The sequence below is a fragment of the Eptatretus burgeri genome, chromosome 9, assembly GCF_056783735.1.
Source record: "Eptatretus burgeri isolate ZD-2024b chromosome 9, Ebu_testis_v1, whole genome shotgun sequence".
In the NCBI taxonomy this organism is placed as follows: Eukaryota; Metazoa; Chordata; class Myxini; order Myxiniformes; family Myxinidae; genus Eptatretus; species Eptatretus burgeri.
The window spans coordinates 44,317,300-44,340,642 of NC_140969.1; the positions used below are offsets into that span (position 1 = coordinate 44,317,300).

Here is a 23,343-nt window from a genome sequence, read left to right on the forward strand (position 1 = left end):
GGTACAAAAGTAGGAGTCCACTTAAATCAATGCCAAGCTTTCTCAAATCATGATTTCAAGCATTAATTTGTCATGATATTGAAGATATGTATCCATATTCTTAAATGTATTCCGATAAGATTGACTGAGAGACGCTTTGTCGTGTGTGTGTGTGTGTGTGTGTGTTCCCATAACTCCAAAATCATGATACCTCGCAGCCTGAAACTTTGCATACATACTTGGGGAACTCCAAGGGAGTGCATGAATGAAAATTGTGTGCTTGGGTGAATTAAAAACCCTTTTTGAAGATAATTAATGGCCTTATTTAATTATATCCTTTATCGGGCTCATCCTCGGACACCTCGCTCTGGATGGGGTCTTAAGGTGTCTTCGGTTACCTCGCTGGGAACTTAATTCACCATTTTGTTTGGCCTGCTCAACAATGCCTTGAGTTGGAACAGACCAACGATTTATCTATATTAATATTTTGGCACGTCCCTTTTTTGTTCCACCATCCGATTTTTGTTACTGCATTAAATGAAACAAGCTTTGACATATTATATAGAAATGATATTACTGTCTTCCTTAAGAGGCCCCTCAAAATTTGTTTTGATGATTATCTCTATTCATATCTATATTAATATTTCGGCACGCCCCTTTTTTTGTTCCACCATCAAATTTTTGTTTCTGCATGAAATGAAACAAGCGTTGACATATATAGTAATATTATTGTCTTCCTTAAGAGGCCCCTCAAAATTTTTGATGATTATCTATATTCATATCTATATTAATATTTCGGCACACCCCTTTTTTTGTTCCACCATCAAATTTTTGTTACTGCATGAAATGAAACAAGCTTTGACATATATAGTAATGATATTATTGTCTTCCTTAAGAGGCCCCTCAAAATTCGTTTTGATGATTATGGTAGTTAAACAGTTCATGTTCATCCGACTTTTTATTATTCCTACTGCACTTCATTAGAACATAGATTGTGGATGGATGCGCAGATCCCAGGAGAACTATAGCTGTACAGAACAATTCATATTATCGATGGATAAAAATGATATTTAATTGATATTATAATAAATTGTTTATTTAAAATATATTCGAATTTTGTGAGTTTTTAGTTTGTTGTGAAATATTAGGTCCTCGGGTCTCCGCATAGTGGCGTACAGGCTTAAGTCGTACTTCTGTTTACTACCGTAGAAAATCACAGAACCATCCGGTCGACATGCTGTTAACAGTTTCAGAATCAGCTAAATTCTACAACATGAATATGGAGACGAAACTGATCTGGCCAGCTAAAATCTACAAGATATGAATATGTAGACGAAACTGATCTGGCCTTTTGGATCATTTTAAAGTAGGGTGCCCTGTAATTTTAATGCACTCTATGGATCCTCCGGAACTCACGAATGGTACACGTTGTGTAGTCACTAAACTACGTGGTAATGTCATCGAAGTAGAGCTACTGCGGGACAGTCGAAGGGGAAAACCTGAATGATAATCAATGGATAAAAATTATATAATATATTGTTTAAAATACATTCATGCTATCTGTCTTTTACCATATGTTGCCAGTGACGCCCATTGAAGACGGGCACCTTTACTAGTTCACAATAAAGTACTCAAATTGTTTTTTTTTTTTCACTTTCCTTAGTGATATCATCGAATGCCTGATCTCCATACCCACCAATCACTGTATGCATAGCTTTTGTCAGTGCTATCGTTTTCAAATTAGTAGCTTGGAGCGATTTCATGCATTATATGATGCGATTTTCCACGATCCGCTCTCAGGGACTAATTCAAATACATATAATCGAAATATAATTTGAGTTTCGAGGATCGGATCACATGGATTAAGTAAGTAGAAATCTGGAGTGAAATCTGAAAATGTTAAGAAATCGGTGATGTTGAGTTTTTTTTTTTTGCCATAACCAATCGCTTGCCAAGCCAGCCATTCCTTATCAACCACTTGATTGAAGTGCTTAAGCACTCGCTCCCCCTCCCTCCTCTCTTTCCCCCTCTGTCCCTCCACCACTGACTCTTTCTCCCCCCTCCTACTTTTCCAGTCAGTGAAGCGACGGGTGGCATTTGCTAGTACCAGAATAAATGAATGGTGAATACGTTTGAGAGAAATATATAATTTATGTTAGCAATCCGACTATGCTCTGGAGTACATTACAACAATCTTGGGAAAAGTCTTAAACATAGTCCATAAACTAATTAAATCCATCCCAAGTGGAGTTGAGGCAGTTCTCAAGGCAAAAGGCGGTCACACTGATTATTGATTATATGTCAAGACAGATTTGATTTTTACCTGCACTGAAGGAGAGGGTATTGCGTTTGGGTTCGTTTGTTTGTCTCTGTCTCTGTCTGTCTGATTATTTGTTTGTTTGTTTGCCCACACAGAAGTTTCTTGTTTTTCTCTGCAACCGCTTGTCGTATTGAGACGAAATTTTCACCATAGTTATGACTACTCGTGTAGAATGTTGTAATCATAAATATGATGTCATCGATCACGTGGTTAGCCATGTCCCAACGAATGATGCAACCAGCAGCCATAGGCTGAGAGAGAGAGAGAGATAGAGATAGAGATAGAGATAGAGATAGAGATAGAGATAGAGATAGAGATAGAGATAGAGATAGAGATAGAGATAGAGATAGAGAGAGAGAGAGATAGAGATAGAGATAGAGATAGAGATAGAGATAGAGATAGAGATAGAGATAGAGATAGAGATAGAGATAGAGATAGAGATAGAGATAGAGATAGAGATAGAGATAGAGATAGAGATAGAGATAGAGATAGAGATAGAGATAGAGGAGATAGAGATAGAGGAGATAGAGATAGAGATAGAGGAGATAGAGATAGAGATAGAGGAGATAGAGATAGAGGAGATAGAGGAGATAGAGGAGATAGAGATAGAGGAGATAGAGATAGAGGAGATAGAGATAGAGGAGATAGAGATAGAGGAGATAGAGATAGAGGAGATAGAGATAGAGGAGATAGAGATAGAGGAGATAGAGATAGAGGAGATAGAGATAGAGGAGATAGAGATAGAGATAGAGGAGATAGAGATAGAGGAGATAGAGATAGAGATAGAGGAGATAGAGATAGAGGAGATAGAGATAGAGATAGAGGAGATAGAGATAGAGGAGATAGAGATAGAGATAGAGGAGATAGAGATAGAGGAGATAGAGATAGAGATAGAGGAGATAGAGATAGAGGAGATAGAGATAGAGGAGATAGAGATAGAGGAGATAGAGATAGAGATAGAGGAGATAGAGATAGAGGAGATAGAGATAGAGGAGACAGAGATAGAGATAGAGGAGACAGAGATAGTGGAGACAGAGATAGAGGAGACAGAGATAATGGAGACAGAGATAGAGGAGACAGAGATAGAGGAGACAGAGGAGATAGAGATAGAGATAGAGGAGATAGAGATAGAGATAGAGGAGATAGAGATAGAGGAGATAGAGATAGAGATAGAGGAGATAGAGATAGAGGAGATAGAGATAGAAGAGATAGAGATAGAGATAGAGGAGATAGAGATAGAGATAGAGATAGAGATAGAGATAGAGATAGAGATAGAGATAGAGATAGAGATAGAGATAGAGATAGAGATAGAGATAGAGATAGAGATAGAGATAGAGATAGAGATAGAGATAGAGATAGAGATAGAGGAGATAGAGGAGATAGAGGAGATAGAGGAGATAGAGGAGATAGAGGAGATAGAGGAGATAGAGATAGAGATAGAGATAGAGATAGAGGAGATAGAGATAGAAGAGATAGAGATAGAGGAGATAGAGATAGAGATAGAGATAGAGATAGAGATAGAGATAGAGATAGAGATAGAGATAGAGATAGAGATAGAGATAGAGATAGAGATAGAGATAGAGATAGAGATAGAGATAGAGATAGAGATAGAGATAGAGATAGAGATAGAGATAGAGATAGAGATAGAGATAGAGATAGAGATAGAGATAGAGATAGAGATAGAGATAGAGATAGAGATAGAGATAGAGATAGAGATAGAGATAGAGATAGAGATAGAGATAGAGATAGAGATAGAGATAGAGATAGAGATAGAGATAGAGATAGAGATAGAGATAGAGATAGAGATAGAGATAGAGATAGAGATAGAGATAGAGATAGAGATAGAGATAGAGATATATATATATATATATATATATATATATATATATATATATATATATATATATATATATAGAGATATAGGTCACGTGGTGTGGCAGCCATATTGGAAAAACGGAAAAACTTTGGACCTCTGTATCTCTGAAACTGCACCAAGGAAAAAATTGAAACTTGACAAATGCCAAGTACTCCTCATGGGGAATGAGTGAATTTTTTTTTTATGACATATTAGGTGCCTTTGTTATGATGTCATAATTGCATATGTGGAATGCTACATCTGATCAGTATGAAAACTATGAAAAAAAAAAAAAATCTTCTTCTCCAGAATGGCTGGACAAATCGAGGGGAAACTTCTCACAAATGTTCTCCAAACCATGTGTGTACAAGTTTGTGAAGGAATAATTGATAGGTCACATGGTTTGGCAGCCATATTGGATTGAAGAAAATATTAAATGATGTTTGCTCTGGAACCACTTAATCAATCAACATGAAACTTCACTTTTATGATCTTGTCGTGATTGGAAATACCTGTTCCAAAGTTCAACCTGATCGGATGCATGGTCTGGGAGCCAGAATTATTTAATTTTTTGAGATGGTTTTTTTTTTTTGTTTGTTTGTTTAACTTTTTTTTAATAAGGCTCATATAGCTGTGCCTGGATGGGTTTGAGGGTAGAGGAGTAGCAGCTGAAATGCGAATCCTGTCCAGGTTCATCTTTGCTTTATGCTTGTTCGGGTTCTTTCTAACTACTCCAATGCAGGACTGTACCTATTTGGTCTTCCGTTTGATTTGAATTGAATTTATTTTAATCCCATTCTAAATTTAATCGAACAATAATAAAAAAACGTCATGGGTCAGGGTCAGGTGTCCGATCAAAGCGGGGTTGCATCAAAGCGGGATGTCTTCGTACCCGAACATCACTGCCAGCAGTTATAAAGTGGCAGTTCTAATTATGTCTATTATTAATTATGTAACGCACCAGTACACAAATGCCACACAAAATACAACACACAAAATAAGTCCTGGTGAGGGTCTGCAATCTCTTATTGCTCTTTTTATAGTTCCTCTTATAACAAGTGTTATTATATCCATGAGTCCATGGAAATCCCTTGAAAGTGCTTTTGGTTTCATATTACAATGATTTGTTTTATTGAATAATGCAACTATCACAGAACATGGTTATCTGAGCTGAGAAGAACAGTGCCCCCCCCCCCAATTCCTATCAATCAAATCCCATCACTCTTCCTTGATGAGTATATCCAATAATTTTAAAATGTTATTTTGCATCAAGGTTCAGATAACTTTGCAAACTTTATTTCCATGTTTTTCATGTGCTGGTACCACTGATGTTACAACTTGTCAAACAGTTTAAAATGGTTGCTTGCATTTTATATGGTTAGGAGCAGACCTGCGAGGGCTTGGAGGCTGATTAATAGTAATTTAATTTTGCATGCAAATTGTAAGACATGCGAGTCCCTCTTAAGAGCCCTTTATTCCCACACTAAATATTTTCACATGTTTGAGATAAAGTATGCTTTTCTCAAGGTCCTATTACATCATAATATAGCAGGATTGAAAGAGTAAAATGTACTTGGTTGTTCTCACATTCACATTGCATGGCATGATAAAATATAGATTTCAGATAAAATAGCATGCACATATAAAATTGCACAAATCTATAAGATATAGATTTCAGGCGAGCAGATGATAATGCTGAACAAACACTATTGCTTTTCCTTCACTGATTTATCCTACCACCCTTTTCTCAAGGAAAATCTGCACGTGATGATCAGAGTCGCCCAGAGATTGGCATCCGTTTACGAATGAGCAGTGTTGCCATCACTATTTTGCACATCGACCCCTTGCCTGATCCAACAGCTCCGACCGTACGACCCACCCCACCAGCTGATTCATCTGAAGTGCTAAACCCTGTAAATCCTCTTGGAGAGATGGCACAACATTTCTTCTCCGACTTAGCCTGCTTTAGTGCCGTTGGCTTTGGGGGCAAAGACTTTCCGCAACTTCGGGACAAGTTTGCTCGTGCCTGTCCTCATGATCATTTTCGGTATGAACTGTGAGGTTACCACAAGTGGCTTTGATAATTACCTCTGCCACCAAAGGTGGACGGGGGTTATGTTTTCACCCCTGTTTGTCTGTCTGTGGGCAGGATATCTCAAAAAGGTATGGGTGGATTCAGATGAAACGGCATGGATATGTTGAGTGTGTGAAAATCACTAATTGATTAGATTTTGATGAAGATCTGCAAATGGATCTGGATACTAGAATTTTTAAGTGTTTCTTCACCATTGAGAGAGAGAGAACCAAATATTATATGTAGCACAATGTAAAAAAGAAAAGAAAACATGGACAGGTTCTGCTGAAACTTAGTGGACAGGATAGGTGTGTGACAAGGATGACTTTATTCAATTTTGGTGAAGATCCTTCCCGGCTTATCAGTGGAATACAAAACCTAAATTGTTCAGCCTGGTGGAGGTATGTGCTCTTGAGTGCTGTTGTAGTTACCCTGCATAGGCGAAGATAAAAGTGGGGTTAAGCAGTTGGTTCATGTCAGTCTATCTGTCTTATCAGTTTACAATGGACAGTTTATGATCGAGGAACAACTTATTAGGTCAGCTTGCTGACCTAATGTAACCGTTCGATGTCCTCAGATCCGTCCGTCCGTCTGTCTCTCTGTCTGTCTGTCTCTCTCTGTCTGTGTCCGTCCGTCTGTCAACAATTTTTATTTTTCTATCTCCTCTTAGACATCTCGACCGATTGAGTTCTAACTTGACACGATGATTATACTAGTTGCTCTCTATAGATTGTCTAAGCCCTTTTTCGCATTTTCGCCTCGGGGTCAAGCTTAAAGGGTCATCAAGTGCAAAATGACCGATTGGTCGAATGGCCAAAAAGAAGCATCGGACGGCTATAATGCATAATGGGTTTCATTGGGATTATTAAGAAGATTTAATTCGACCAACTAGTTTCTCGTTACCTCTGTCGTCTGGTCCTGTTTATTGGGCAACATGAGGTCCGCTGACTTCAACACGGCTTTGCGCGTTTATTTTAAGTTCAATTTAAATTCTGTTTTCACTTTTCATAGTCGCTAAGGTGGATTAACACTCGGTTACATCAAGTTTTGTGAAAATTTAATGTTTATATCCTCAGTCTGTGTGGAATGTATTGCAGCGAGGGGTAGCTTCCATGGGCTACCATCCATTTCCATGCCATATAACGAGGCTGTCTTAAGTTCTAGTTGATTTCTGTTTTCACTTTTGGGACTTTCTGGTGAAGCGACACGTTTGATGAAGATAATTTTGGCCAGAGTTGGTTCATTCTTTCAAAAGCGGAGAAAGCCACAAGATCATCAAAAGAAGTGGACAACGTGGAACAGAATTGGATTTGGTGGAGGTAAGGAAATGACAGTTGTGGAGGGTTATGGATTTTAAGGCAGTTGCGGGAGAGCTTGTTACCACCCAGTATAAGCCTGTGGTGTTTGTGGTATGGAGGAAGAAAAGGAAGGAGGTTAAGAGCAAGGGTCGGAAGATTATTAGTTGAGGGAAGTGTAGGGGAAATGTCCTCATGGAGTACAAGGAGAGGTTGAGAGGTTAGTATAAGAAGCTTAGCGAAGAAGCAGAAGGTTTGGAGGAGCAGTGGAAGAAGTACGAAGAGGCGTTTAGGGGAATTGCAGAAGTTCTGTGTGGAAGGACATCAGGAAAGAGTGCATCATCAAGAGATAGAAACCAGGTATGGTGGATGGAGGAGCAAGCGAATGCAGTTGGTGAAAATAAGGAGGATTGGAAGAGGATGGAGAAGATCAAGGATTGAGGGAGGCAGCCGGATGTAGGGTTGCTGCACCTGTATGGGCAGAAGAAGAAAGCATATGAGTGAGGCATGTTGAATGTTTGAGCAAGAGTTCAATTCCAGAGGATTGGAGGGGAGTGTTACTTGTGCCAATATGGAAGTGGAAGGGCGATGTTCAAGATCCAGGGAAGTACAAGGGCATTACACCCCTAAGTCATGTAATGAAGTTGCTGGAGAAGATTCTGGATGGGAGGATAAGGAAGAGTGTGGAGATAGAGATCAGAGAAGAGCAACAAGGGTTGAGAAAGGGGAGGGGGGATGATGGATGGGATGTTCGTGCTAACAGCTGGTGGAGAGGAGGTTGGAAGTGCAAGGTCAGATGGCATTGCGATTTGTAGGCCGGGAGAAGGCTTCTGGCACTGTTGTGAGAGAGATGGTGATGGTGACACTGAGATGAATGGGAATGCCGGAGGCAGAAGTCAGGTTGGTAGAAGGGATGTACAAGGAAATGAAGGGAAGAGTTTTGGTTGGTCCTGGGATGTCTGAGGAGTTCATCGTGAACATTGGTTTGAGGCAGGAAAGCTCTCTCAGCACACTCATGTTTATCATGGTGATGGAGCTGGTCTGCAGGAAGGTGAGCTTGAGGGGTAGTATGTGGAGGATATTGTATGCGAACGATCTGGCTGTTGTGATTGAGAGTGGGTGCGAGATGCAGTAGGTACTGGGGGAGTGGAAGGAGGCATTTTGGAAGCATGGGCTGGAGATGAGTATGGAGAAGACTGAGGTGATGTGGGTTGTCAGGCAGCAGAGAAAATGAATGAATATCAGGTTAGAGGGGAAGGAGATCAGGCAGGGAAATAGGTTTGAGTATCTGGAAGGAATAATGACCAAGGATAGTAGGTTCGAGGCAAAGGTGCGGATGAGGGTTCAGGTGGGTGTGAATGCATGGAGGATGGTGGAAGGAATAATGGCAGACAAAATATATCATGAAAAGGAAAGGTTCTGATGTGTGTAACGCCGGCCTACCTTTACACCCTAGAGATGGTGGCACTGACATAGACAACGGAGGTTGCAGGTTTGCGAGAACAACTGGGTCAGGGGGACATTGGAGGAATTGTATATCAGGAGGACTGGTTAACAACTGGGAGTGGAAAGGATGGATGATCTGAATGCAAAATGTAGAATCTTTTTTTCATGATCAGAGGTTATCCATGAAAAGGTGGACAGAGGTTATGTATTCTCACCCCTGGTTGTTTGTTTGTTTGTTTGTGAGCAGGACGTTTCCAAAAATTATGGATGCGGATGAAATTTGGTGGACAGGTTGTGTGTGTGACAAGGGCGAATTGCTTCAATTTTGGTGAAGATCCAGATCCAGATAGTATGATTTTTAAAGTGATTCTTCACAGTCGAGATGTAGGGCTAAAACTCTATTTAGCACGATATTTCAAAACGTCGTTCACCAGTTTTGACAAAACTTGGTGGATGTGTTGGGTCGGTGACAAGAACAAGCCGATTATATTTTGGATAAGGTCCGGATGCAGACCTGGCCTATCGGTGGGATACAAAACGTTAACTGTTCAGCCTGGCGGGGTGTGCGCTCTTCTGAGTACCTTTGTAGTTTTTATTTTTATTTTTATTTTCTTGATTGCACTATTTTGGATAAGAGATCCCAAGGATGCATGCATTTATTTATCTATTCTGTTTATTGAGCGTGTTGTTGGGCAGAAGCCCATTCTAATTAATTTTTGATTTGAATATCTCCGCATAAATTATCTGTTCATTATCACGAGACAACTGTGCAACATTTCGTTTCATTGTTTGTTTTAATGCTTGGAGATATTGCCTCTTGTCTTAAGTGTGATGAGAAGCAATATCTCCAAGTCACTGAGAAAAGAAAAAAATGCCATTCTTACTGTGATTACAGTCTCTTGGGCACCTCTGTGCGGGTGAGCATGGAGCGGCGGACGGGCAATGTGGCGCAAAGCGTGGCAATGGATGTGACTTTTGGACAGCTGGAGGTGTTGGAGAGCCTCAGACAAGCTCAGGAACCCATGAGCTTGCTGGTCGATCTGCAGGAGCCACAATACACCGAGGTGGGCAAGTCGTGGCAGAACGAAGATAAATGGCAAACTGAGCAGCTTTATGCAGCAATTATAACCTATTTTCGGTGTTTGTCTTGCCTTTGACATGCATATGCATATGGAATACAAGGAAATTCAAAGGAAATATCATCACTATAACGAAAGAAGAGACTGTGCCATTAATGCCGATATCGAATCAAACTTCCATTAAATTGGGGTGTTCAAAAAGGGTAAAACAATTTATTGTAGAGGCTATTGAGATTGATTTCCAATTAACTCCAATACTGACATATCCATGTTGTGCATGAGAAATGATAAACGATTTTCAGAAAGTTCTTCCATCTTGGGACAGCACACACATTTCAATGAACCATCACGATACGCAGGTGTACACTGCAACTAAAGCAGCATGTGCTTTGTCACAATGTGAAGCAGGTATTAAAATGAAGATGCTGCAAAGTATAGAGCTGACACCTTCAACGTTGAATGGTTACCAGCGTTCATAACATTTTCATCACATTGTGCCTTCCCAAGTCGAATATGGATTTACCACCTGAGGGCCAGAGTTAACAGACAACTGAACTTGCACTAATGCTGCAAAGGAGGAATGATGAACCACCATTTGGTACAAGTTGTTAGTGATTCCAAGTTGGGGAAAACTAACTGGTGCTCCCCCCCCCCTCCCACCTCACACTTCTAGCTACTGACATTTGACTTTGGAGAAGCTGGGAGCACGTCAGGGCAGGTTCCCAGCATGCTGCCTTCTGATGCATGTGCTCGTGTACGTTACAAGTCATACGAGCGTGTTGGAACACAGGTGAGAGAGACTCTCATTATCTTAACTTACCTTTCTTACCTTGTCCAATTTTGCAAGCACCTTTTAAGTGTTCACAGTTGTGCCTGGTCCGTATTAATTTTGTGATTGTTAAATTGCCTCAATCCACATTATTTTTTTTCTGAATGGTGCAGATTTTGTGTAATTTAAATGGTTGGGTTATTAAATATTTGATTGATTGCTTATTGAAATTAACAGCAAAGAACCGTCCACCCCACTTTCAGGATGTCTATAGTGCATTTTCTTCTGAGATGGAATAACGGATTCCACGAGGTGGCACTCCAGGATACACAGTTACATACAATTCGGGTCCTCCTCCCCTATCCTGAACCCCCTGGATTATGAATTCCCTGCACCTAATTCCCTACAAGCTTTTCTTGTACACCTTGAGTATATACACCAGTTTTATATTCATTCCATTCAACAATCTTTTGAGTTGCTTTCATATATAGTTGCATTAAACACTTCGAACATAATGCACACTGCACAGGGAACAGTTCTTGCATTTCTTTCAACATAATTGCAGTCATTTTTCATTTTCATTGGCTAAGTTATGCTAACATTCTGTGCACAAGTTAAAAACATTTCAACCGGGGCTAAATTCTTCGTGTACAGCCCAGGCAGGCAAAGACGAGAACGAAGCCCAAAGAGTCCAGCTTTGATGCTTCACTGCTTTAGTCAAGGATGTATCTTGTCAGAGAATTCCAATATTACTTTTGCCTCTTTCAAGCATACTTGTCTAAAATCTAGACATTCCCATGAAGGGGAATGTATGTGTATATATATATATATATATATATATATATATATATATATATATATATATATATATATATGTGTGTATATCGTGAAGGACACATTCTACACCATGCTCGAGTCTGTGGTTGATCAGTGCCCCAGATGAGATACACTTCTATTCTTGGGGGATTTCAATGCATCGACTGGAACTGATAGGGATGGTTATGAGACATGTGTTGATCCCCATGGGTCAGGAACTATGAACCAGAATAGCACTAAGTTCCTTGACTTTGCAAGAAGTCATGGACTTAGGGTGGCTGGTTCATGGTTTCAGCGCCCAAAAGCTCATCGCTGGACTTGGTATTCCAATGCTGGCGGTGTGGCAAAGGAGATTGATCATGTCCTCGTTGACGATCGCTGGAGGATGATCTAGAACTGCAGGGTCTACCGGAGTGCTCAGTTCCTCAATACTGACCACTGGCTTGTTGTACCAACTCTAAAGCTGCACCTTAAATCCTGAAGAATGGTACCATCCCAGCCTCGGCTGGATGTTGGCAAGCTCAAGGATGAGAGAGTAGCTGAGGAGTTTGCGAACAGGCTGAATGGATATTTAGGGTGTCTGGGTGCTTTGGGAGGTCCTGAAGAGTTGTGGAGTGCTTTCAAGACCACCGTCCTTGACGTTGCCGGTGGATGTCTTGGAACTCACCGCAGGGCAAAGAAGAATTTTGTCTCAAGGGACACTGGATACCATTGACCAGAGTCGCAGGGCCAGGCTGAATGGCAGAGCTGAACTGTTCAGGGAGCTGAGGCGTAAAACTGTACGTGCACTAAGGGTGGACAAGGAGGCCTATGTGCGAGGAATCTGTGAGGGGGTAGGGAATCACCTGTGGACAGGTGATTCTCGTCCCGCTTACAGGGGAAGTCGCGCATTGCGTTCATCCAAGCCCATCCCTCGGAGCACTGCAGTTAGAGCAGAGAGTGGTAGGCTCTTGACAGGAGTCTGAAGTGAAGGCCCGCTGGGCCGGTTACTTTGAGTGGTTGTACCAGGCTGATCCCCTAGCTGTCGAGTTGGACGTCAAGGGTGTTACAATCCCTGTTCCTGACCCTCCAATCAACTGTGGTCCACCTTTGCTTGTGGAAACACGGGCTGCGGTGAACCGGTTGAAACAGGGTAAAGCTCCAGGGATCTGTGGCATCCATGCTGAACTTCTCAAGGCTGGTGGAAATGCTGCACTCATGTCGTTGCATGCAGTTTTGTGCTCTGCCTCGAACACAGGCATCATCCCAACTGATTGGAAGAGGGGCCTTGTTGTCCCGCTCTGGAAAGGGAAGGGTGATCGCCAAGACTGCAACAACTACCGAGGGGTGACGCTGCTCTCAGTGCCGGGCAAGGTCTTTGCTCTGATAATTCTTGATAGGGTTCACCACCATCTGCTTGAGCACCAGCGTCCAGAGCAGTCAGGCTTTACACCAAAGAGGTCAACTATTGACTATATCCTTGCTCTTCGTGTCCTCACCGGACGCAGACGAGAGTTTCGGCAGGGGCTGCTTGCAGCCTATGTTGATCTCTGTAAAGCGTTCGATTCAGTGAATCGGGATGTCCTCTGGAGGATTCTTGGTCTTCGTGGGGTGCCACCAAATCTGATCGATCTGATGTCTGAACTCCACTCTGGTACTGAGAGTGCTGTGAAGTGTGGTGGTACCATCTCTGATTTATTTCCAGTTGATACTGGAGTTCGTCAGGGATGTGTACTTGCCCCCACACTTTTCAGCACTTGTATGGACTGGATTTTCGGGAGGATGTCAGAAAGATCCAGCTGCGGTGCATCGTTTGGGAATGTCAAGATCTCTGACCTTGATTTCGCAGATGATGCAGTCATCTTTGCGGAGACTTTAGATATCCTTTTGGGGGCCCTCGAGGTGCTGAATGAGGAGTCAGAGCCGCTGGGATTGCGGGTTTCTTAGGTCAAAACTTAGATCCAGGCTTTCATTGACATCTTGGATGCTGCTGTCCTGTCTGTTTCTGTTTGTGGTGAGGATGTTGAGGTCGTGGAGAGATTCACTTACCTTGGCAGTGATATTCACGTCTCTGCTGGCTGTGAGTCAGAGGTCAATAGACGTCTGGATCGGGCCTGGGGAGTCATGGATTCACTGGATCATGGGGTGTGGTGCTGCCGCTACCTGTGTGGGAGGACGAAAGTCTGAGTATTCATGTCCTTGGTACTTCCAGTCTTGCTCTATGGATGCGAGACTTGGACTTTGACCAAGGATCTGAGACGGAGACTTAATTCCTTTGGTACCAGGTCTCTTTGGAGAATCCTTGGCTATCGCTGGTCAGATTTTGTGTCCAACGAGCGGTTGCTGAGAGAGACTCGGATGAGATTTGTTACCTTCATGGTCTGTGAGCGTCAGTTGCGGCTGTATGGACGTGTGGCTCGTTTTCCTGACGCTGATCCTGCTCACCATGGTTGCAGGTTGATCCTGCTCACCATGGTTGCAACCTCGTGGTTGCAGCAGGTTGACCAGCATCTCAAGGAGATGGGGATAGGCCTGGCATCTTCCTGGGGGAAGGCCAGACGGAGGCCCCTGGAGTACCGGCGGAAAGTGGACGCAGCGACGCGCTGTTCTGGCACATGCTCCCATACCTGACCTGACCTGACTCAAGAGAGATATAGACAGACAGAGATAGCGACAGAGGGAGAGAGAGACAGAGAGAGACAAAGAGAGCGACACACACACACACACACACACACACACACACACACACACACACACACACACACACACACACACACACACACACACACACACACACACACAGGGATATTTTCTTCCCTTTGACTCGACTCATTCAAGGTCAGAGGACGTGAGAGGAGTTCTTTCCAGCCAACAAAAATGTCATTCAATAACGTTCTAAACGATTGAATGTCTTTCAGGAAGTCATTCATTTTTTGCCATTCCTTGTGAAATTCAAACGCCTCATGTTCCAGATCAGTTATCAACGATGTTCTTATTGGGGACAACCTGTTAGAAAAAGACATACAATAATTATTGGTTATATCGTGATTTAATTCTGTAGAAAACGACAAATAATGAATTGGTTTAAGGCACTCTCATCTTGTGAAAACGATTGATCTGCTTCTAAATACTCCATTCTCTGAATAAAACATGTGAAGTTCAGTTAGCGTTTGGCAATAAATAGCCTGAGTTGATGACATCATGGGAGATTACACAACAATGGATTTTTCAGTGTGTCTCAAAGGAAATGACTTCAGGCTTTTTTTGGCTTGGTTCCGGTGTGAGGGCTGAAATAGAGATTTTATCTTTTCTTTTATATAAAACTCACGTTTCAAATATATTCTTTTTCTTAAAAGTTGTTTTTGCTTGCTTTTAGCGAAACTTTGTTCTGTTAGTGTTCTGATGATTTAAGATATAACCATGAGAGACATAGGCACAGAATACTTCCTCATTTTCACAGCACGACTGTGCTCTTAAAGGCACTTCCCAATTTTACAGAACCGAAGGAGGGATAGTGAACTTCCCTTTCTTTCGTGCTTGAAGAGATAAAGTGAATATACTTGATGGAAATGAATGTTAAATGAGAATCAATTTTACATTTGCTTGTATGGGAGAGGGAAGGGGATAGATGGGAAGGAAATGTGTCTCAATTTTACATTTGCTTGTGTGGGAGGGAAGGGGATAGGTGGGAAGAAAATGAGTCTCCTATGTTGAGCTTTTGGGGCTTGGGTCAGAAAGATTTTCCCTTTTTCCCCATTCATTTGAATGGGAATCCCAGAAACCCTATTTCTCATCTACTTGGGTTTGACAGGTCAAAGGTGAATTGGAGCTAAATATTCATTCTGACGCATCAGTTCACATGGACTATCATTGTGCTGAACTAATTGCCAATTTGCAATTCCAAAGTTTCCTCAAATTTTCACGTGGGTTGATGCATGTCCATCAATGCATTGGTGTCAAATTTTATTTTGTAGTTCTCATTAAAAAAAAAAAAAATCGATTTCGGTGGAATTCATTGCATTGGCCTTTAATTATAACTAGCATAACCCACGCTCTGCGCGACATGTTGGGGTGGGTGTGTTTGAGAATGGAACTGATGCTGAGTCTCAGTAGTAATTTTACTTTAATGCAGTAAGTGGAATACGATTTCACTGTTTCAGAACCATTTTATTTACTTTTTTTGTACCATGCACCTCATATGGTCTTTGAGATAATGTAAGCCGAATATCACGTGACTCGAGCGCAGAACAAAGTCGAAGATAGCGCGACACGAAACCACAAACTCGGAAATAATATATAAGATGGATTGATTTTGGTTTGCATGTTGATATAACATGCAACATTTTGTGTTACCTGTGTGTGCTGTTATCGATTTCGAACAAGTCGTGAACATACCTCATTACTGTTGGTGTAAATTATTCGGTTGAAGGATAATTCAATGTGCTGTCTTCAGTGACATTTTTATTCGCTTATGATTATCGCATGCAAAAGTGAAGCATTATTTGTCAAGGCTCATGTGTTTAGAATGAGCTTACAATGCATATCAAGTTGTTTTTAATTTGGAAGTGACTTGCATTTGAGAAATCCTTTCTCCACATTTGTATTTGTGCTGGACTACACACACACACACTGTTCTTCCGCAGAGCAACCTGAGTAGGTCTGTAGCACCCTGGCCACGTGAAGAGATATCTGTGGAACTGGGCAGAGCGTGCTGCGAGGTCGACGTGAGCCTCTTGGATCGCCTTAGCTCCATACTTCGACCACAGGGATTGCAGGCTGGCGAACCCATGACCTCACACATGTACATGTCATGTAATCCCTACAGTAGCTTGGTGAGTTATTTTTTTTTTCCCCCGACATTTTACAATGCTTCTGCATTGTGTCTGATTTGCCTTGATGGTCCATTTACTTATGTATATGTAAAAGATGGTGGAGGTTTGCTAATTGAGAAAAAAAAATGAAGGCACAGGGATTGAACAGTTTGGTTAGGAAACTGTAGAAAAGGGGAAGGAGGTTGAGATAAAATCCCCTTGTGAAACCCCTTCCCCTCATGTAATTGAGTTTCTGTGGATTGAAATGAATGCTATTGTTCTTCTATGACATGATATGATGACATTCTTTGTAATTTGCTGGTGATCTTTGGTATTCCTGCTGCCTGCTTCTTCAGTCTCGAGCTTTTTGCCAGGCCCTGGATGAGTCTCCATGCCCCAGAGAGCGTCAAGTTGGCCTGACTTTGCAGGCACCGCAGTTGTGTATTCGCTTGCGCTTCCCTATTCCTGACCTGCGGGCAGACCCTGAGAGGGGACCATGGTTCCACAAGTCCTTGCGCCCTGAGAGCCTTGTACTTCGAATGACCAAAGTTGAACTGAAGTCTGAGCTGGGCACAGGAGCCAATGAGTCACAAAACCTGGATATTTCCTTCAAAGATCTTTATGGTGGGTGGTGGTGGTGAGACATGATATGTAATAGTATCTGCAAATCGTATTCATGCAAACCACTTGACATGTTGTCATGGTGACCAATCAACTTTGTGTTTTGCCCATCAGGCCTTTTTTATCTCCCTTGTGTTTGTGGTCCAATATGTTCAAAATAATTAAAAGAAAGGCACACTGTGACTACCTTGTAAAATACTTTCAAGAAAAGCACATATTTATGGCTGCTTTGTACCTTTCGACAGTCAAAATGGAAAGGTTGGAGGCAAATGTTGTTGCATTTTAATGCTTTAAACATTCTCTTTTAATAATTAAAATCCATGTTTCCGAACACCAAAACATTTAGAAGCTTCAAAATTGCACCACAATTCCCTGTGTGTTAAAAGGTAATTGCAGGAAAATCAACTCGAGATTTCATCATAATTATTTAGGCCATGAGTTACAATCATTAAATATGTCATCAGATTTCGAATATCAGCTTTTAATAAGCCAATCACATTGCACCGAGCCTCACAGCCAATCAGGGTCAACCACAAACACAGCCATATCTGTCTTGTTTTATATACTGTGTATTTTTATTTTCATATATATTGCAGTTCTGGGAACCGCATCCCTCCAAAGCAATAGCAACCATCATACAGCGGTCCCGAGACAGCTATTCCATTAATATGCATTCAGATAGTCCCTTCCCTTTTGTCTATCGGGACAACGGGACGTACGTTGTGTGGATCTCATAGCTAGGTCTGTTTACGCCACTCTATCTTCATTTCTACTCTTCTTTTCTGCTTATTCCTGAGGTAAATCTGAATTTGAGTCCTCGCAGAGGCCAATACGTGCAGCACATGCCGCGGCTGGGCGAGGGGAATGGGAAAGCCCCGACAACGCCACACGAGCATCGACAACACAGAAGCAAATGACCCAATATCGGCTAGAGCGTGGCTGGCAGCTTGGTACCAATAATTACATCGTCTGAGGCCGATAATAGAAAAACAACAACCATGCCAAGTTTTACAGAACACAAGTGTGCAAGATACGGGCGGCGCGTTCTTTTCAAGCCATTTCTGGATTTCATTATATCGGCATCCTCTTTTCCCTACATTTCTCCATCTGATACTTCTACCTATATTTTTTTTCATTCCAAACCTCCATCTAATTATTATATCCGATTGTTCCCCTCAATTCTTGACACAGATCGGGGTTGGCCCCGCGGACACGTTTGCAGAATCGGGCGAACGCGAGCGCTGACCACGTGAGCCATGGCGGATCCATGCTCACTTTCCGGAACATGCTTGATGGCAGGCGGACCCGTGCTTAGCTCATGACACCTTATCGTACAGAGCAGGGCAAGGATGGCACACAACGCCGCAAACACGATAGCAGATACGGGTGAACGTGCACGTGGCCACGTGTTCCATGGCGGGTCCGCACGTACTGTACGGTACGTGCTCGATGGCGGGCAAACCCGTTTGTAGCCATGATACCTTATCGCACAGAGCAGGGCACGAATGGCACACATCTTGTTGTGGTCCGTGCATGGGTTTATCCTGACATATTACCATCTGTGCATGGGTTTACCCAAACACATTACCGCCAGTCCTCACTGGCGGCCGTGGGTGTTCCCCACGGATGGCGGATGTCTCCTTGCTTCTCTGCCCGGCGAAGCCGCGATCAGGCAGAGGTGTGCTGTGCAGTCCGGATCGCTCGGGCCACATGGCGCATCACGGAGCAGGCATTGATCAGCGCTAATTGGGTTTACCCGGGTGGGCATGCGGGGCCGACATGACTCTCGTCGGTCGGTCGCCGGGGCACGGTCCGGGAGATCGGTGCAAGGCAATTCCAGTTGTGGAGTTTGGTGTGGAGCAATTCATATGGGGTTCAGAGCGACATGATTCCGCAGCTTGGAGTTATCTTGCCGGAAGTGGAGTGGAGCCGCTTCCGGCCATCACGGCCGGCCACGCAGTGGTCTGGGCCCAACCAGAGCGGCCGATTCTGGTGACGACTCATCGCTTCGGGGTAATGCCCTGCACCCCAGGGTCTATAAAGGATGAGTGGCGAGGCCGTCCGTAGTTCCGGTTTTGGTGTCTTGCCCATCGCTGCTGTCGGCTCGTCCTGTTCTCTGCCCGGCCTGAGATCGATCTCTCTGCCCATCTGCTAAATCCGCCTTCTTCAACCGCCGTCTTCGCCCACACGTCGCTGACTCCACGCACCCAACTGGTCCTGTCTACCCCTCCACCATTCGGATCCCGACTCTGCCTTCTCTACCCAAGTCCCTCCCTTCACGCCTGACGGTCGCGTCTCATTTTCTGAAATGACGCACCAGCTGGCAGGGAGGTACTGCCCAGTGGAGCATCCCCCCAAAAAACGTATTGGTGGCTCGGTTGGGCAATCGTGCAAGGTGTTGAGAGCCTCATCTCTCCTATTTTTCTCTTCATTAACTCCTCTTCGTGTGTGTGTGTGTGTGTGTGTGTGTGTGTGTGTGTGTGTGTGTGTGTGTGTGTGTGTGTGTGTGTGTGTGTGTGTGTGTGTGTGTGTGTGTGTGTGTGTGTGTGTGTGTGTGTGTCAGTCATGGCGCCTGTCCTTGCTTAAGTTAAGATTGTACAAGAATTGTATAAGAAAAAACTGCTCTGTGTCTGCCTTTGTAAGTTGCTTGTTTATATCGCACCACATTTTTCTTCCTATCTCTGCTTACAGACAACAATAAACTCTATTCACTGTGCCACATATTTTTCCTCGCCTGTCTGTTAATAAATCCTTTGTAGAAATGTTCCCAGCTCGTTTTTGTCTGTTCTTTCATGAGTCCAGCATGGTCCATATCCTAACCTTGCCAGGACTTTATTCCCAACGATCCGTTCCTTTTCGCTGGTACGTCCTTGGCAGTGTCGCTCGGCTGCATCCAATCCAGTAAAGTGATCTGGTTCGGACAAGGCGTACCGAGGGCGTGTCCCCCGATAATTAGGTCATGTGATTAATTAGGTAACCTGGTTAACCCATAGACGGAGGACCCTAGGTCACGTGATTGAGTTATTGGCGTTCACGGTCGGTTAGTGACCCGCCGCGTCATGGAATTATCTGTATGTGTCGGCCTGCAATTCCGGGGAGTCTGGTGGGAACTCGAGATAGCCCCCCCCCCCCCCCGGTGGTCTTCTCACCTGACCCCCGGACCACAACTATATAACTATATAACTATATATATATATATATATATATATATATATATATATATATATATATATATATATATATATATATATATATATATATATATACACACACAAGCGATACCCGTGCACATGCACGGGATAGCAGTACAACATAGCTGGTAGCAGACTACAGACCGTACACGGGGAATGACAAAAATACGCATTGTGCAAAATGCAAGTGGTACTATGGAACGCCAAGACTTCCCAACCATTGTCGGCATGTCCGCTAAGTGCCACAGCAATTTCATAGGGATCGTGTGACGGCGAGCCGAGTTTTTAATGTGCAAGCTTTGTATTATAATAGAGATATATATATATATATATATATATATATATATATATATATATATATATATATATATATATATATATATGCATATATATATATGCATATATATATATATATGCATATACAGTGAAACCTTGTTTAACCGCCAACGCTGGGACACGGTCGTATATGGCGGTTATGCGAGGGTTGCGGTTGAACGGGGAGTTGCTGGAAGGGATTCAGATGTCTGATATCAATGTTACGGTCTGTCCGTGCCACTGCACAGGCATCCACGTGTGCCAGAATTGATCTATTGGGGACATGTTTCAACAGTCTTTCGAGTTTATTTTACCTTCTATTCCATCCTGTTTGGATCAAGGGATAAGAAATGGATAACAAAAATATATAATATGTAAACTACATGTACGCCAGACACAGGCCTATTCACATGTACGTACTGTATTTGTTTCTGCAGACATGTTTAAAAAACAGAGCTCAAAATCATGGGCTCGTAGTTATTGTGCATATCATTTGCTTATGCCATGATAAGGAACTGAGGATCGTAAATTACAATCTGTGCAAGTGTTTTGATTACCACTGAACACATTAGTGAAATTACAGTACTGGTGAAATGGAAAAGCCGACCAAAATATAATGGAACAGGATATGACCACCACGAGCTATGCACATAGAAGGCTATTGAGAACTTGTCAACATCGGCCGAGGCTGGTGATGATGATTTGAAGAAGTCTGTGATGGAAGTTTGCTTCGCGGTTACCACAGAAACTCTGTCAATCTCAAACTGCAACTGGCGCGCCGCCTTCAAACCCGAATCAGTGGATGACGAGTGGACCTCAAGGTACCTGAACATGAGATCGATTGCTGCTTTGGCCTCAATGGATGAAGGTGGGCGTGGCACTTCAACGTCATCGTCGGCATCATCATTGCCATCTGTGGTGTCTGTGCGCGCAAGTTCAACAATTTCTTCATCGGTGAGGTCTTCCCCAGTGACTATGAGAGAAATGATTAGCAATCACGTGCTGGCTCGCAGACGAGTTCTCCTTTGTGTATTCGCATATCATGCGTTTCTCATCGAGTGTTAAACACAATTGAGACCTCTTTCTTCCAGACGTGCTGAACGAAATCTTTGAACTGAACAGTTTCAATGCATAGCACGAGGCAGACGGGACCAGTATGTGCTCCCGCTAACCATTCACCAATGATGACTGAGGTTATCTAAGTTAACAAGTTCTAAGTTTCTGTGTCCAAAAAGATTCACGTTTCAGGATTGTGGTGTGTGATTGATTGGCAATTGATTTGATGGCAGAGATTTGAATGTCGTCCATTGAGTGACCTGGTTGATTGAAATGTATGGTGTAAGGTAGAGATTTGCCCTGATCGGTGTGAAAGTTTCTAATTTCTGACCGTGTGTTATTAAAGCGTGTGTTAAGTGTGTTCTCAGTTTTTCCAACGTATTGTTCAGTACATTTTTTTCACAAGTGATTCGGTATATGACCCATGTAGATTTACAGTCTATATAGGAAGTGATTGGGAACTTTGTCTGGTGATAGAACTGTGGAATTTGTTTCCTTCCAATACATGTTGATGTATAATACATTCACTTATTAGAACTGATGCTCAAATTGAATAATTTCCATTTCAACAGGCAGCATTACATTCAAACTCAGGGCACTGCTGCAATGTGCAATGTGCAATGTGCAATGGAGGAGCTTTTTGTTGTTTTGCCAAACCTTAATCCAATAAACATCATATCACATCATTCATGGTCCGCTCTGCTATTTTATGACTTACTCATGATCTGGTGTTGTATGTGTGTGTTTGTGTCCGGGTTGGACGTGGTGACGTGTGGGTTCCATGGTTGGTGCAGTTTCCCTGAGGTGTTGTGCATGTGTGGGTGTGCTGTTGGGGACTGCGCATGGTTTTTTTGCTCACCTTGTACAGTTGCTTGCACCATCCAGTTTTTGCCATTCACATGAGAGGAGTGTGTTGTGGCGGTATGTCCACGGTCTCCCCAGTTAGACCACCCTCTCGGCTCTTGAAGTGCCATGCCTCCAGAATCAATGTGTCGTTTGTTGGACGTCATGTCGAGGACACGGAATCCCATTCAAGACAAATTTGTGGCCAAATTGTAGGCTATGACATGCTTTGGCTGACTGTCACCTTTCCAAGCCTATCTGCTCTATCATGTTCATGTTGCCTTTGTTTCAAATTCGCTCAAAGGAGGAGCATTTTTCACAATGTCAAAAAAGTGAACCACCCCACCCCAAAATCTGGATCCTGATTTATAATGATAGTTTTGCAACTTCTCTCATTCACTTTGGGTTTGTGACATTCTTGTTTTCCAGGCTCATTTGATGAGGGGTGTGCTCGCCTTCCAGTGGCATTTCTTCGAGTAAGCAACGCTGAGACGGATTTGTCTAGCTCTGCAGATCACAGTCGCTTTGACTGGCCCAGGTGAATTATTGTTCCAAGTGTATTGTCAAACTACATAGGATGGTCCAGTTGGTGGTGCTCTCTCCAATTGTTGTTTAATATTGATGAGATAAGTTTGTTTCCACATGCCTTTGTTTTTTTAATCACCACTCCATCTTTGTCATTTGTATGTCTCGTTTTCATAGGCAAGTTATTAATATTCATTGAAGTGTGTCCCCTCCTCCCACTCCCCTTAATAAGTATGCATTGGAATTCTACGATTTCATTTCATTCTGCTTTCCAATATCAAAGTGTATTGCACCTGACCTTTTTGTATCCCAAAGTCATCTCGGATCATAATTTTACAGGATTTCAAAAATAAAAAAAAATTTCATCAC

General features: G+C 42.6%; 1 protein-coding gene across 1 annotated transcript in view; it reads left to right on the plus strand.

Moving 5' to 3' along the window:
• Window positions 1–23,343, plus strand: part of LOC147020027 (autophagy-related protein 2 homolog B-like) — a 150,001-nt gene that overhangs the window by 75,438 nt on the left and 51,220 nt on the right. The window contains exons 11-16 of the mRNA XM_085894969.1: window positions 5,907–6,201; window positions 9,865–10,033; window positions 10,722–10,838; window positions 16,256–16,444; window positions 16,780–17,047; window positions 22,879–22,987. Of these exons, the coding sequence (XP_085751095.1) occupies window positions 5,907–6,201; window positions 9,865–10,033; window positions 10,722–10,838; window positions 16,256–16,444; window positions 16,780–17,047; window positions 22,879–22,987 (1,147 nt within the window). The remainder of the gene's footprint in view (window positions 1–5,906; window positions 6,202–9,864; window positions 10,034–10,721; window positions 10,839–16,255; window positions 16,445–16,779; window positions 17,048–22,878; window positions 22,988–23,343) is intronic.